This window comes from Corticium candelabrum, chromosome 4 (assembly GCF_963422355.1).
Source record: "Corticium candelabrum chromosome 4, ooCorCand1.1, whole genome shotgun sequence".
NCBI classification, from domain to species: domain Eukaryota; kingdom Metazoa; phylum Porifera; class Homoscleromorpha; order Homosclerophorida; family Plakinidae; genus Corticium; species Corticium candelabrum.
In genome coordinates, this window is record NC_085088.1 from 7806259 (window position 1) to 7822469 (window position 16211).

The window sequence follows — 16211 nt, forward strand, 5'->3', positions numbered from 1 at the left end:
TGCACACCTCACAATGCACCATTTTCACTGATCATGACAATTCAGTTTAAATACCGTGTGCAGCAAATTCAGTCGCTTTGAATCATTGTCCATCTTGTAAGTCATAACTTCTCCTCCAGCACAACGTCTTGGTTGAAGTTGAACATCTTTAGCTGTGCCTACAAGTACATGCCATGACGTACCACCACGACCCGAAAACTGGCAAACAGCAACACTATATAACGAAAAGAAATTCGTTCAAAATATACAAATATTTAGCAACAAATCATACCTATATGCTGCCACGTTTTGTTCTAAAAACACTTGGCTCATTGTTGTGCCTTGTGCAGGATCAACAACTCGAACTGCAGATGCCCACATACTCAATCCTGGTTTAGGAGCAGAAAAGACAACTTCTGGTAAGTCTTCTGACAAGAATTGTTCAGCAGCCTGTGCAACCTGTTCCCTTACATGCTCAGGAGCAGCAGAAACCATTCGCTATTGCAAACAAACATTATACATCCTAGGATATAAGTGGTATAAACTGTGTAAGATAGTTTGAAACAAGTGGAATGCAAGCAAATTTCTCCTACTACCAAGTACATGTTATTGACTAATTAGAAGTCTCCATGGTGTTTGTTGAATAAGCGCCTCTGTATGTTGTGCTACACTGAAAACCAAGGCACCAGAGTAATATGAACTTTAAGTTTGGAAAGGCGGATCAATCCCACTGAAAAGCCACGCCTAATTCACTTTTCACTTTCCTGCTGGACATCCGCCATTGCTACTGCCCAAGTGTTAGTAAATTTAAAGTGACTCCATATGTGTCCCAATGACAAGAGAATCTATAATAGAATTGCAGTGTAAACCTGCAGTGGCCAGTTTCAGCTTTTTATAATCTAGCGATCAATGGGTCTGGACAGTTGGCTAGAAATAGGCTGGCCAGAAAGTACAGAGTACATGCAGATAGGTAGCAATTACTTGAAAAATTGATAAATAGGTTTCTGTTTTTTCGATGTGGTCTTCTTTAACTCTCTCTAACGTGCATACGACTTCTTTCAAAACTGGTTTCAGCACACTGAAATGCTGATATGTAACATCAAACAGATGGTCCTCATCATTGTCAACCTACAACACTAACATTTTGGAAACTTATGGAACAAGGCATTTCTGCTTGACACCGGTGGCCAAGGCAATAACAAATGGTGGCCAAGGCAATACAATGAAGTGTACTGAACACCATTAATGGCATGACTACGACTTGATTGCAAGCACTGCTGTCTAGCTACGAATTCATTCTGTTAATGTTAGCTGCTCTCAAGTTGGTAATTAGAAACAGTTCCATTCTATGCAACTAATTAAAAAATTGTTACCACCAGTCAAAATTTAATTAATGACTGTTTATTTAATTTATGGCTTCTTATCATTAATGACAATAGACTATTCAGTCATCATAACGTTGGTCTCAAGGTACAAGTTTATGCAGCCTTGAAACATTACCCTTAGACAGTCTCCCCACTCCAGTTACTTAAGCCAGGTTCACATTAAATTTATGCAACGTTTTGCATCTTGCATCATGATCATTCTGCGTTCAAAAGCACTCATCTCAAGCATCAGTTTCTGCATGTATTTAGCACACACAACCTCTACAATGGCATCACCAACGTTATCTTCCATTGCTTCTTCAACCTTGTCATGAATTAATTTCAATGGATACAAAGATGCAAGACGCAAAACCTAACACAAGAAATAAAACCGGTTCTGTATCTTGCTTGGAGTTCCAGTGACGCTATGTCCTACACTGCGTTGTGGACAATTTTAATGTAAATAACAAAAAATGACACAAGATGCAAAGTGACACAGCATCGCTTTGCATTGTTAATTAAAGGGTAACTGCAATGCAAAAATCAAAAATTCTTTTACGTTGGAATCGATAGTTCTAGTTGCATACATAGCAGAAAAATTATTTTTAGATTTTTGAGTTACGTCTTCGCAGAGAAATAGCAAGTCAAAGTTGGTTTGGGTTCTTCAAGTTCCGGTAATGAGTGTGGTGTAGTGTACACATCACAGAGGGGAGACGAGTGTGCGTCTGTATAGTCAGCGGCATGTTAAAATGACTACATCTTCATATCCAAGGCAACGCTGCTAGGGTAGAGGCAACGGCAGTAACATTTATTCTTCTGAAGAGCCCTCTGGAGATTCTTACGTAATGATAACGTTCCGTCATCGCAGGAATAAGAAGATCTGCTGGGAGGCATTATAGTGATTAGACCACACAGGTTCGAGCTCAGTGACAGTGTCTCTGAAGCTGAGATCGCCTGCTGCCTAACGCGCAAAGCGCGCAAACTCTAGTCTGGATCACAACGATACTAAAATGATTTTGGAAGTACTTATCAAAAGCGGTGCTAAATGGTAGTCTAACAGCGTAGGATCGTTTTACCTAAATCAACATATCATTTGTAAATGCCATGGGATCTCACGAACAAAGAAGAGACATCTGCCGTGTTTGCGATGATATCTTGGTGTACGGCATGAAACGATGACTCTTTGATTCTTCGGCAGACCGCTAGCTAGTCTAACTGCTCAACTACCGCTCGACCAGTTGTCAAAGGTGATGGTCTAGCAACACTGCTGTGCATGTCCTCCCACAGCAAGCTTGAAAAGATCGAAGAACTGAAGCTGAAACTAAAACTAAGATGTGTGCGTGCACCAGAGTCTTCATCACGGCTCTAGGGTGCACTTAGACACCCACGCCGATTTCACACGCGCGCAATCACCATTAGTACACTTAGCATAACCAATTATTAATAGACCAATCAGAATTTACAACCGACATTCCAGTTCTACAACGCTGAATGTCATAGAAGGCTATTTCCGAAATCATTCTGGTACCGTTCTGGTCCAGACTAGAGTTCGTGCGCTGCACACGCTCTCTGGTCTGGAAGTTCGAGGCTAGTAAAAACAACCATCAAGATGCAGCTGCGGTCGTTGTGAGATGATGGATACGTACTCGTGTGGAGTGCGTATGCTGTTAAAACGTTTGAGGTTGTCTCATGACATGATAATAATGTTGACTACTAGCAACGATAGTGGCACAGTGTACTGGCGAGTTCATGCAAAACTCTAGCTATTGCTGTGAGAAAGAGAGCAAAATGAGTTGAAGATCGTACGTTGAATTCACATTGACACTAGGGTTGACTTCAATGTACAGTACATACTGTAACGCATGCGACTGCATTCATTACACATGACGATCCAGCACCTAGACGCAAGTCTATAGTCATCAAGACTCTGACCTCTCCTAGCCATTTGCAGTAGTTTTAGTCCTTCACAAGATTCTTCCTTACCCTCATTTTTCCCGCTTCTCAAATGTGGCTCTTCTTTTCATTTGCGAAGGTTCCAGAGTGCTGCAATCTTGAAGTGTGGAGGCATGGTAGATGGAAAATGGTGGCCTCAATTGCTCTTCTACAACCCAGACCAAGTTCTTGAATAGACCTGGCTGTACATAACTCGAAGCAATCAGGCTAAAAGTGGCTACAACAGACTCCTGTCACTCAGTAGGATGCGTCATATTCAGTAGTAGTCGCCCAGACAGCACAAACGTCTCTGCAATTGTCCTCCCTATTTGTGATTCCCACTCTTTTCTGAGCTTGGGGATCTTCGGAAATCAAAACACGCTTGCGTATGACTTGTGCAAACTGGTGCATCCTGCAGCCACGCAACACCAAACCATTCTTTCGCCACAGATTCCTTTGTTGACAGTACACGCTAGTGTGGAGTCTCCCCTCTGTGACGTGTACACTACACCACGCCTGTTATCGGAACTTGAAGAACCAGAAGCAACTTTGACTTGCTATTTCTCAGCGAAGACTTAACTTAAAAATCTAAAACTGTTATTTCTTTCATGTATGCAACTAGAACTATCAATAGCCAACGTAAAAGAATTTTTGATTCTTGCGTTGCAGTTACCCTTTAATGTGAACCTGCCTTTACAAGATCCGAAGAACTCTACTCTTAAACCTCTGCTACTAAAACAAGATTAATTGTTGACGAACTAAATCCTATACTCACCTCTGCAATCTGTCGTTTTTGCTCCACTTTTGTCTTCTCTGTAAGTGCATTGTGATCTGTCTCTATGATTACAAGACTTTTATTGGTTGGATGTATTACAAACTTCCTTGGTGTGTACTGTAGAGGCATAGCAACTTGGTTGAAGACAGCACCCAGTTTCTCAAGACCCAAAATGCGAAGAGTATTTGTTGAAATAGCTACAATTCCTTCTGGACACTGCTCAGAGGAGAAACTTGAAGCAAACTCAAGAGCATCATATGACAAGGGAGTTAAGTGGAAACGAGACTGATATGTGTAACTTAACCAAGAACGACTTGACAATGCCAACATCTGCAACACAGTAACACAATTAGTCATGTTTTAGCTCCAATTCTGTGCGTGAAGGTACCGCAGCTGTCCCTTGCATTTTGACTTGAAAGAGCTTAACTGGTCGTGATCCCAGGTATCGAGCTCGTGTGTCTGACAAGTCACCAGTTACAGAATCAAGAACCGTTCGTAGTAACACACCATTCTACATAAACGACAGTTCTCAAACTGTCATTGTTTGTAAAAATGCTGTAAAGCAAAAATAAATGCACAACATAACTCTTATTTACCACATGCTCTAAAATGTCTACATTTTTAGAAAACAAGAACCACCTACTGTGTTACCAAATTAATTTCTACATCTACACAAAACTTACAGAAAAACTATTGCTACATCTACAACTATAAATAAAAGAGAACCTCTTGTGTGTGTGTGTGTGTGTGTGTGTGTGTGTGTGTGTGTGTGTGTGTGTGTGTGTGTGTGTGTGTGTGTGTGTGTGTGTGTGTGTGTGTGTGTGTGTGTGTGTTACCTAGCAACATCATAGAAACACTTACAGAAAGTTACACGCAAGTGTTTGCTGGCAGAAGTTGTTGTGTTTACGTGTTACACAAAACAACTTCCAACTGCCCATGTTACAATATGAACAGTATTTGTCACACAAAGATTTGAGTCTCGCATGCCAGTTTTGGTCGGAAAAATGGTGTGACCTCAGCCAATAGGGTCCCAGGTGAGACTTTGGGGGCGCACACCAACAAACGAGCGGCTTCACAGACCGGTGCTCTTGTGGACCTGCGCTAGCAATCTCCAGCTGCAGGAGATTGCTAGCGCAGGCCCTGAGTAGTGCACAGGAGACAAGCTGTTAGCTGGGGTGTAACAAAAATTGGCAGGTCAGTGTTTGGTTAATTAAAGAACTTCTCTTTCCAGATGGCCGTGTTCTCTTTTCCCATACATTGAGCTACATGCAAAATTCCTGTGGACAGGCTTTCTGATGTGGCTTGTAAGTTTGGTCTTGTGATGAGCTAACCTCTTTCACAGGCCCTCTTAACGCATGTAGAGAATAGAGGCTAAAGTGGGGAAAAGCCCAAAACGTGAAAGAAGCCTGTTAAAATTGAGCAGACAATTGGTAATGGAAGTGCTGCGGATAAACAGTCACAGCATGCATTTAGAGAAACACTCCAAAGAACTGCACAGCTTGATCGAGGGAGTTCACGGGAAGTGTTCCTGCGTAGGGATGAGTGCTTCGTAAACTGCTAAAACATGATCAACGACAGCGTCCACTGCCTTTAATGCCAAAGAATCTCACAAACGCAAACTCTCTCAAATGTTGCTGGACGGAAATAAATCGCACGAAAAGGTCAGTCTGTAGACAGTCTGAAAGTAGCACGACGGTTTCCACCGTTCTTGGAATTGGCAAGTGAAGACGAAGTCAGCAGCCTAGCGGATATCTCCGGAATGCTCCTTTAATCTACTACTGCCAAGGCACATACGGCTGACAACATGTCTCCCACTGTGAACAAATGGAGGAATCATCCAAAGTGAGGAGTGCAACAAGCACTGTTGTGCCTGCCACAACCTGAACAGCTCAACAGAAAACCAGATTGCCTTGCTATCACTCTTGTTGCGTGCCTTTGCATTTTTCACAAGCCCCTTAGAATAGTATTAAGTAAGCACCAATCCTCTGCCTAGATGAAGTCTACACACATCAAACAAAGTGACTAGCACAGTGGCAATTTGGTATAGCTGTGTCTTACGTAAAGGTCGTTCAAAAGAGGTTGAAGGTTTGTCAGCAAGGTCAATGTCTGCATAACTTCATTACATGCAGTTTTACAACACATACAGTAGACACCTGTTGAACGTATTACGCTGGCTTTCCATGCAACATGCTGGCGACTACAATCACTCTGTCAGTGGGACATTGAAGAATGCCTTGAGTGTCTATCCATAGCACTTTTGTTCCCAATTATCTGCCTAATTTTAGCAGACCCCACATGTGAGCTCTGCCCCACTCTATCCTCTATCCTGCGCAAGCAGTAAGACAGCCTGTGAAAGAGGCTAGTGATTAGCTTGAAAAAGACGGAATTGATGGTACAAGTTAGACACAGTATTCTCCTTAAGCAATCAATCACTGCAGTTCAAAAGACTCCTCTAAATGTGTGAACAAATTTTGTTATCTTAGAAGTGTCATGAAAAAATCTGAAATTGATGAAGAGATTTCATCCTGTATTGCTAAGGCCAGTTCAGCATTTGGAAACCTAAAAATATATAACCAATCGTGGCACGAGCATGGAGTAAGTTTACAAACCAAATTGAACATGTATTGTGCAGTTGTTATCAACTTAGAGTTAGTGCTAACTTAGAAGCTGTTTGTCTATCACCAATCCTCTGATGCTTCTGCTGTCAAAGCCTAATTGTTCAAAACTAGATGCTTCCTCCCAATCTGCCCTAAATGAGACTTTGCAAAAACTACTTTTCTGGCATAAAAATAAAGGTGTGATTTCAAAAATTCCATAATTTGTGTAGAATTAATTTGTGATCCTAGTAAGTCTAAGCATACCAATAAATTGAGCAACATTAACGAGAAGAATTTGCTGTGTGTGACAATTTGCAACAGTATACAAATAGCATAATCCTGTTCAACATAATCAAGATTGTTAGGGTACTCAGTAACAACATTATTTACCTGAACCAAATTACTTGGTGTCAGTTACTAAAATAATAAAGTAGACAACAAGGTACTCAGCCAGTTGTATATAGAAATCCATGCATGACAACAAGACGTACACACTCAAACTATTGCCACATCTTTCTTTACCTGTAATCCAATGTTAAGAAAAAGACCTCCAACACTTGCAATTAGGTCAGCTGATGCCGCGTCTCCGCCACTTCCACCCATCTCCAATAAGCAAAGAGACTCTGGTGGTGCCGGTAAAGCCTGCATGCTTAAAGGTTGCAGACAATCCTACAGTCAATCAGTAAACTTATTGCAAGCATTCTAGTTGTATACAGTTAGTGTACACAATATATCTTCTGTCAATAATATCTGCTGACCACCTACTATCACCTGTGTTATTGTGTATAATTACTATATTCAATATCTTCCAACATACCAATAACACCACTTCAAGTTGTTTTAAGAAGTCAACTGGCAAACTGTACTATTTTGTAACTAACCCTGGTCATGCAGATGTCAAATCCGTGCCTTCCCAGGTATGAAATCACGTAGAAACACTCACAGCTCCACTAATACTTCAAAATTAGGAACTCTTGATACTACTAACTAGTCTTACATATCTAGTTCTACATATTTAGTTGTCTGATAAATTCTGTTGTTCCTGAATAGAAATCTGTCTTGCTACAGCGACTTCAACATGCACGATAAATGTCATGCAGACTGTACAGCACATCCAAGTTACTGATTAAGCCGGTTACTATTCATGTTGATTGCGATATATCATGAACACTGATCTTACAGATGTTCAAATCTATTTCCTATCTAACTGGTCAAGTGTAACTACACTCAAGTTCATCAGACAAAAGCAACATCAAACTCTATGTCTTCCTTCTTAAAGCTAAGACAATACAAGTGTTAGCATTTTAAAGTCAAAATGCACTAACACCTGAATCAAAAAGACTGACATAGAAACTAGCTGCAACATCAATTTACAATTGCATATGCATTACATAACAGCAAGACAAAACACTTTAGATGGACTGCATGTTTTAAAACAAACATTGATCAATGTTTGTGTTCACACTCATTGTAGCTTAACCCTGGTTATGTGCATGTTGTTCACATTAGTACACTGACTTGACAGACTCCAGAATAACAGAAGCACAACGTGACATCACTGAGTTGGCCTATGTGGTTCAACACCATGTCATTACCTATGGGGCATGTTTTGTGGCATCCAAGTTCGAGCAGTCTGCTAACCATATTCCACACTGCTTCAATCAACAGCCACCATCATAGCATGTCCAGCAACACCAACCACTATGCAGATGACAACAACTGCAGATGACAACAACAAACAGCAGCAGCAAAAAACCAAGAACAATAGCAACAACAACGACAACCACAAGCAGCCTCTAGCTTCCTCGACTCTCTACTTAAGGCAGCTCCTGTGTAAAATGAACAAAGATTGGCACAGATGAATTGCAAAGCAACAAGAAGTCATCAATTCTCTCCGAACACAAAATCAAAGCTCTATTGGACACCTGAACTTCTCCAGGAGTTTATGACAAACTAAGAAAGCCAGGTGTGAAGAAACATGTGTGGAATAAAATTACCACTGAACTGTTGAAGTTGGCCCTAGAACAATGAAGCAGTACAAAGAGCAGACATGGGCTTTGGAGAAGACGTACAAGGCCTTGAAGAAAAATTGAATAAACAGGGGAAGAAACATCATCATTTGAATACATCGAGAAGATGGTCCCAAGTGTCATGTCACAATTCTCAATACTTTTAGTGACACCTTACAACTCCAACATAAAGTTCTTGAAGAGGCTGGTCTCCATCTGCACCATCACATTCAGTTTGTTCTGACTACGATATGCCACCTAAGAAAGAATTAAGGCAGAGAAAAAACCCAAAAAGCCGAAGAAATTTTCACTTGAGCAGAAGTAGGGCTTTAGCTTTTTTAATGATAATGGTAGTAGTATAATAATTTGATAAGGTAGCACATAGGGCTGCATTCATATAAGATAGAGTACCACATTTCCTTGAAAGAATGCCGTGGCATTTATTCATTTGGCAAAGACTGGGCCCTGCAGCATTCTTTTAAGGGCGGTGTTTTTTCAATATCATGTTCACGTACAGTACTACACGCACACTATGCATGTCTGGCCCAAGCCTGACCTTTCTCCCTCATCTCTTCATATTTTTCCATGTGCCAACATCATCTTTGAACCTGTCTTCGTTTGCAACTCGGCACTTTGGCTACATACTGACTCTATGGACTCGTCTGCTTGCCTGTTCCCGCAGCGCTGTGCGTACTATACTAGTTTGAGTTTAAAGGCAGCCCCGTATGAACGCTTCTTGGGTTGCTACTCTTCAGCCTTGTGGTTCAGATGATTCAGTCCTGCGGTATTCATTCACGGGTGGCGTTCTTTCAGGAAATACGGTAACTGTACATAGAAGTACCTTCTTGCACACATGTACTGTAGTTTTGAAAGGCAAGACTTGTATGGGCTTAGTACAATAAGAAACCTTCAATGGTAAGATAGTTGATAGGATCTTTAGTCAGCACGTTTTACAGCCAATTTCTAGTAGAAGTACCTTGTACAGTAGTTAAAATTCTCTAACTTAGCTTATGAAAGCTAGCACGTCTGATTATTAGAAAAGTGATCACATCAGAGCAACCACTTACTGAAAAAGGGCATCTCTTATTATATAAGCTTGATTTTGGGCAGTTTAGTGCTGATGACCATTTTCACCAACATGATCATCACTTCTGTCTTTACCATCATCGTCACCACCAATCATTCAATCACCTTCTGCCTGATCTCAGTAGAAAAGACAACTATTAAGAAGAACACACCAAGCACCTATCACATTGCAGACGTGGTGTCCTGCTGCTTGTTAAAGGGGCAGTCCCACAGAAAAAACAACCTACACTGTAAAATAGCTTTCAACAAGAGAATTGAAATGGCATTAGTGTTACGTCTGTATTTGCCTCTGTTGTTGAACTAAAAATGATTGCTTTCTGTAATAAATAACGTTACTGATTTGAAAGTCAATAAAAGGTGTGTCTCAGCCCAAACTAATGAGAAGCGTTTAGTGGTAAGTGTGGAAAGTGTACCAGACATCCGTTTGTTTTCTTGACTACCGTCATTAGAGTCAAACTCGCTGATTTCTCTTTCTGGATCATACCTACAGGGTGAGAGCTCCATCTCTTACCAGGCATTAGCAGAGTGGCACAAATGAGATCAGCTACGCTATCACTCTTTGTTCAAGAAACGCCTACCCCAAGCACCAAACGCAATGAACTACTAGCATACATAGGATGTATTGCAAGCAGAAGAACATGCGACTACAAACTAAAAGACGTCCGTTAGCTTGCATAAATAACTTGCGAACATTCTTTCATTTTTATGTTTGCGTAGCAAGTAGGTAGAATGTACAAGAGTTTAGATCCTGCCGTCTAGAAGAGATCCGCACATGAATCATGACTACAGTTTCAGCGTAGCCTTCTAGTCAACACTGCTTCTTCTGCCTAGAAACCCAAGTCGGAGTGGGTACATAAGTACCACTTACCAGTACACGTTTCCCATTGCGTCATGTGAAAGACACTCCTTGTTGTTGACTTGGATTTTTAGTTCAAAAATGGAGGCAAACTGGGCGTGTAACTAACGTCGTTTGGATTCTCTCGTCACGACATATTTTTAAAGCCTAGGTTGTTTTCTGTGGGACTGCCCTTGCAGCATTTTAAATTGTCCCATAGACCAAAGGCTCATCCTACCACAATCCCAGTGTTGCTTAACTTGAATATCCTTACGTCTGTCACCTGTTGCTGGATAAGGTTTTACAAGCCATGGCACAATAGGATATGCAGAGTCAGCTATGATAGATAGCAAATTTCATCATGACTCCACTAATACTGGGAACTGAATGCCAGGAAAGCAGGTTCCATGACATGGTCCTTGCTGATACAAAGAACTAAGCCAGAAAACCCTTGAATCGTGGACTCTGCCAGTTATCCAACATATATGTAAGTGCCATACATATATAAGTAAACCAACATTTGCAGTACAGCAGAGTGGAATGAATGACTTTGGTTAAAATACTCTTCAGGGTGATCTACGGAAGCTTTGATGAGAAGATGGGTACAATCTATGACACCCCAATTCTAGGCAACCCTTACCATTCCTGGAACTTTTGAATCGCAGCAGCCAGACAATTACCAGAAGGTAAACAAACATAGCGATTGAACAAGTGCTGCAAAGCTTTGCTAACTTGGTTATTGTACAAGCTGTTTACCTTCCAATGCTGAACAGATGTGGCAATGTATAGAATTCACTATTTCCTGCCAACCTCCAAAGAGATACCACAACACGCTTGCCTACAGTAACAGACTCCCAAAACTGGTTATCCTCATGAGCAATGTAAGGGTGACGCTCAGAGCACAGACATTGAAATGTGGCTCTTGACATACGGAAGTTGGCTTTCCAGTCTCTTTCTCCCCAGCTCCTAGAGACTACCATTGTCCACCACATCTCTAATCTGAGTTTCATCCAAATGCTGCAAAGGACATGGCCAGGCCGATATTGCAGCAATCAAAGTAACACATCCAGCAAAAGAAGTGAAGCAACGGACGAAAGTAGCAGGTTTGTGAACCTCCATACACGAAAGCGTCTCTGACAAATAACTTGAGAAAGACACTCTCGAGGCTTTGCTTTCTGGATACAACAACCAAAAAACCAGGAAATTGAGCACCTCCATCTGTCCATGACAAGTAAACAATGTTTGCAAGTGTGTCTGTAAATGAATATGTTGATCACCAGATGTGATCAATGCTACATATGGTACTGTTTGCATTAATGACCTGTCTAGTAGGACTGAAAGCAAATAAAAAACCTTATCCACCTCATTATATTTACATGCCAAACCAGGAAAACATCTCCCATTAACAAATACTGATCTAAATTTGAGTCATACTAATCACCCAATTAAATATATCTGTTCTTCATAATCTGTCTACATACATTCACATTATAGGGTTGCATTTGATAAACAATACATTGCATCCTTACCGCAGGATCAAGTGATATAATCCTGACTGTGTTATCAGACAGACCCACTGCTACAAAGCGACATCTCTGCTCTCCACCGGGAACTCTTCCCAAAGCCATACAAACAACATCTGCTGACATTTCTTTCCGCTCAGTGTACTCATTCAACTGACCTGCCTGCATCACAACAAAATATAATATTAAATCCTTCACAAGGATAGTACAAACTATAACCATATCCATTTCAAAGTAGACAAGTTCACCTCCACTCATAGCAATGACAACCTAAAACAAAAACACATACAGTACAATCAACAAACTCGACCAGTAACGTAACTCGACGCATCCTGTACAATAGTAGGTATAGTAAACACAAACATAAAACAAGTAAGATCTACAGCTGCCACAATAATTGAGAAATCAGTTAAAGCCTCATCAGCATGTGTATCAACATTAAAAATCACCATGTTTCAGAGTAGTAGTTATCACTGCTCTATGTACTACTGTACACAGAACACAACCTGTTGTCATTCTAGCAAACACTCAGTGATGTGACAAACTGCTGTAAATCAATTGACATAAAGTATGTCTACCAACCATTTGCTCAAAGTATTGTCTTATCTACACATCACTATGTCTTTCAAACTTCAATAAGTGCTACATATAAAAATCCAACAATTACCGCAAGAAATAGCCTGGTAATCACCCCCATTTTATCTTAACTGACTATGTCCAAAAGTGCAAGAATAAGTTCAGTCAAACCACAGTTGACAAAAGTAACGTAATGGCATGACATTAACTGCCACAAACTATGCTATAAACTCTTCCATCGCAGTTAAACAAGTACATAAGTAATGACATGTAAACATTATTCCTGAAGCATACTCTAAAGATCCAAGTTGTTACATCTACATGCAAGTGCAGCACAAATTCATTATTGTCTTACTTATTCTTCTTACTATCAATTGCTTATGATACTGACATCATTCGCAGTCTCAAAGTCTCTTTGGACATTTTTTAGATGCATTAGCAACAAACAACATAAGTTTGAGCACAAATTATGATTGTGCGGTTCTGGCAGAGAGTTTGAGAAGACTTTGAAAATGTCCACAGAAGCCATACTTTAAATCTGATAATGAAGATGCTTGGTAGAAAGAATTAAATAACTTCCTGCAACCGTTGCAAACACAGTTCTCCACAAAGTCTTCTACAGTAGCATATTGATTACAAGAAAGCACTTGAACTGAACTCTTAACAGATGGCACAAAAAGAGATATACATCTAATTAATATAGGTAACTATTTTTCATAACCTACATGAGTGTGGCCAAGCTGTCTATACACATTCAGGGTTCTCGCTAGAGATTTCTGGGAGCGTGGCGGGATGGGCGGGTCCATGTCCATGTCAGGCATGTCTGTCTAGTCAGGCATTGATTGACATGCACGGACCAATGTTGCTGATTTGCAAGAAGCCATGACTAGTCTAGAGTAGATTCTAGGTGCTACACTTCTCGGACATAGTCACAAAAGGTGTGCTTTCCGTGTCACGGGAAGAGCATCCGGACTACCAATGGCAGCGCATCCGGTACTGCAATTCCCACAAGTACGTATGGAGCTAGGCTATTATCCCGCGTTCTTTTGTAAGAGCCTGGATTTGTGGCTAATGTCACCTTTACTAAGTAATATCATATTGTGCTTCAGTACGGTACTGTAGTATGGAATTCTCATACATTCCCTAACTGATAAACTTTGGACTCCTATCTACAGATTCTGAGCGTGGTGCACTCATACTGAAGCGTGGAGCAGCGCCACGCTGCACGCTATACCGAGAACCCTGCACATTGACGGTGATAAACTAATATCTGGTCATTGTCTCATCTTGAAACTGTTAGACATCTGCAAACACCTTAAGCTTGTTGAATCTAAATCAGAAGATTCTGACAATAAATTGAAGGTATACAAAGTCCAGCAAGATTTGTCAATGCAATAAAAGTTGAAAGACTAAAAATATTTGTAATTAAAATGCTCTATTACACAACAAAAAGCGTTTCAAAAATGCTTGTTCTTGAGGCTTAAATTAAATTCTACAAGTTATTAAAATTTGAGCATCATCATTCAGCTCAAGCCAGGAAAGCACTCGTAACTACTACTATTATATAAAAATGCAACCACATCATTTGTGGTAGCAACAAGTGCTTGATTCAGCAATTGTTGTTACTGTGACTCTGCCACTACAGCACTAAAAGTTTCCAAAGCCTCTTAAAAGCAGTACATTTGTTCAGGTTCTATTACTGACGCGTAAAACGGTACGTATAGTAGTGAAGACAGTCACGTGACGTGCGACCTTACGACCTGCTGGGCAACTGCAGAATACGTGACCAGATAAATGTCCCATATCTATATAATAAAAAAGGTGTGTGTGTGTGTATTCGTATATAGGAGCGTTTCTCCAAGACGACGAGTCTAATCTCCACCAAATCCATAGAGGTCAAAAGTTAAGCTGTCGTTGTCTTCCGGACTTCTCACGCAACGATGCGATTTCCTGCTGATGGAACCCGCCTCCGCTCGCGCATGAATATCTCTGTAACGGCATATCGGATCTCCACCAAATTTAAACTGCCCGTTCCTCACGTCGGACGATACGTGCTTAAACTGCGTGTCCCTGACATCGAACGGTATGTGTCATTTATTGCCAGGACATCGAAACTATCAAGATATTTTTGCCTATATATGGGTCTTTAACATTTAAATTTGTCTTCAACGGGATAGTAAGTAACAATCAATAATGCAATCAACCTGGGCAAAGAATAAGATAACAGCATCAGACACCATCAACTGTCTGGAATCAAGTCAAGTCTACAAGTATTTGGGTGTGGACCAGAGTAACGGTATCCAGCACAGGACTATGCAGGAGACGCTCCATCGTGAATACTCTCGTAGAGTGAAGATGGTTCTCCAGACCGAGTTGTACGGTCGAAACAAGGAGCTGGCTAGCCGGTTCTCACTTACGATTTGGTGTCATTCATAGGAAGACCACGGACCTGCAGTAGCTTGATTGATGAACCAGGAAACTTCTCTCTATGCACGGTGTCCACCATCCTGTGGCAGACGTTGACCGGCTGTACACACAGTGCACTGAGGGCGGTCGAGGGCTACAACAGATCTAGTCGTACCTTCGTAGCAGCTCTGGTCTCTTCATACAAATGGTACCGGAGTGTGATGTTAGGAGGTCCTCTCATTTGATCTGACGTCTGGCCAGTCAGTTGGAGTCTCTCTAAAGACAACAATCGCAGAGCCTGCATGGAAGTGGGACCATCCTGTGTGACGGTGTCTTCGAGCAAGCGCCTCAGACAGATGAAAACATTCCCGCACGTGCAGTGGTTCTCTTCGCATATTGTGCTAGGACGAAAACGTATGCATGGTCAGTTTCGCCCTCTCACTGAGAAACCACCTGTGGTCATGAAAGAGACGTACAGATGACTTAAGTCATCGAATCTTCCTGCTGCAACTGAGGGACTGGTTGTTGCTGCTCAAGACCAAGCTCTTTGGACTCAGTATTATGAGTGCAGCATTCTGCATCGAGATGTCAGTCCCACTTGCCGCTTGTGCAGTGTAGGCTTGGAAACAGTAGACCACATTGTGGCAGGCTGCAGTGCTCTGGTAACAATCGACACAAATCAGTTGGCCTCAATTATCCACTGGGACATTTGTCATCATTTTGGGGATCCGATGGAGAGCAGATGGTACCAGTATCATTCTGATAGGCATGTGGAGATGAACGACATCACTATGATGTGAGATACAGCCATCCCTACTGCTAGGAAGATCGGTGCCAATCGTCCTAACATCTGTTTCAGAAATAAGAAGACAGAAACTTGTCAGTAATGCACAAAGTGCAGTTTCCCGTTTGGACGTGGGGCATGTGTTACTCACCATGAACCTTTCAAATCGCTGTAAATAACTGTCAATTTCAATTTCATCGCTATCATCCTGAAACGTAGGTAATTTAGGAAACTTGCCTGTACGCTCTCCGCTTTGGGCTCTGGCCCAACTACTCTTGCAACTACAGCAGCAACTTCCATCTCTATCCTTTTCATTTCCAACTCACACTTGTGTGTCACTTCCTT

General features: G+C 41.3%; 1 protein-coding gene across 1 annotated transcript in view; it reads right to left on the reverse strand.

Annotated features, from left to right (window-relative positions):
- The window catches only part of LOC134178554 (splicing factor 3B subunit 3-like), a 63208-nt gene that overhangs the window by 12205 nt on the left and 34792 nt on the right, over nucleotides 1-16211 (reverse strand). Inside the window, exons 14-20 of the mRNA XM_062645426.1 lie at nucleotides 12320-12370; nucleotides 12107-12262; nucleotides 7170-7316; nucleotides 4439-4561; nucleotides 4051-4380; nucleotides 272-477; nucleotides 55-214 (exon numbers count right to left, since the gene is read on the reverse strand). Of these exons, the coding sequence (XP_062501410.1) occupies nucleotides 55-214; nucleotides 272-477; nucleotides 4051-4380; nucleotides 4439-4561; nucleotides 7170-7316; nucleotides 12107-12262; nucleotides 12320-12370 (1173 nt within the window). The remainder of the gene's footprint in view (nucleotides 1-54; nucleotides 215-271; nucleotides 478-4050; nucleotides 4381-4438; nucleotides 4562-7169; nucleotides 7317-12106; nucleotides 12263-12319; nucleotides 12371-16211) is intronic.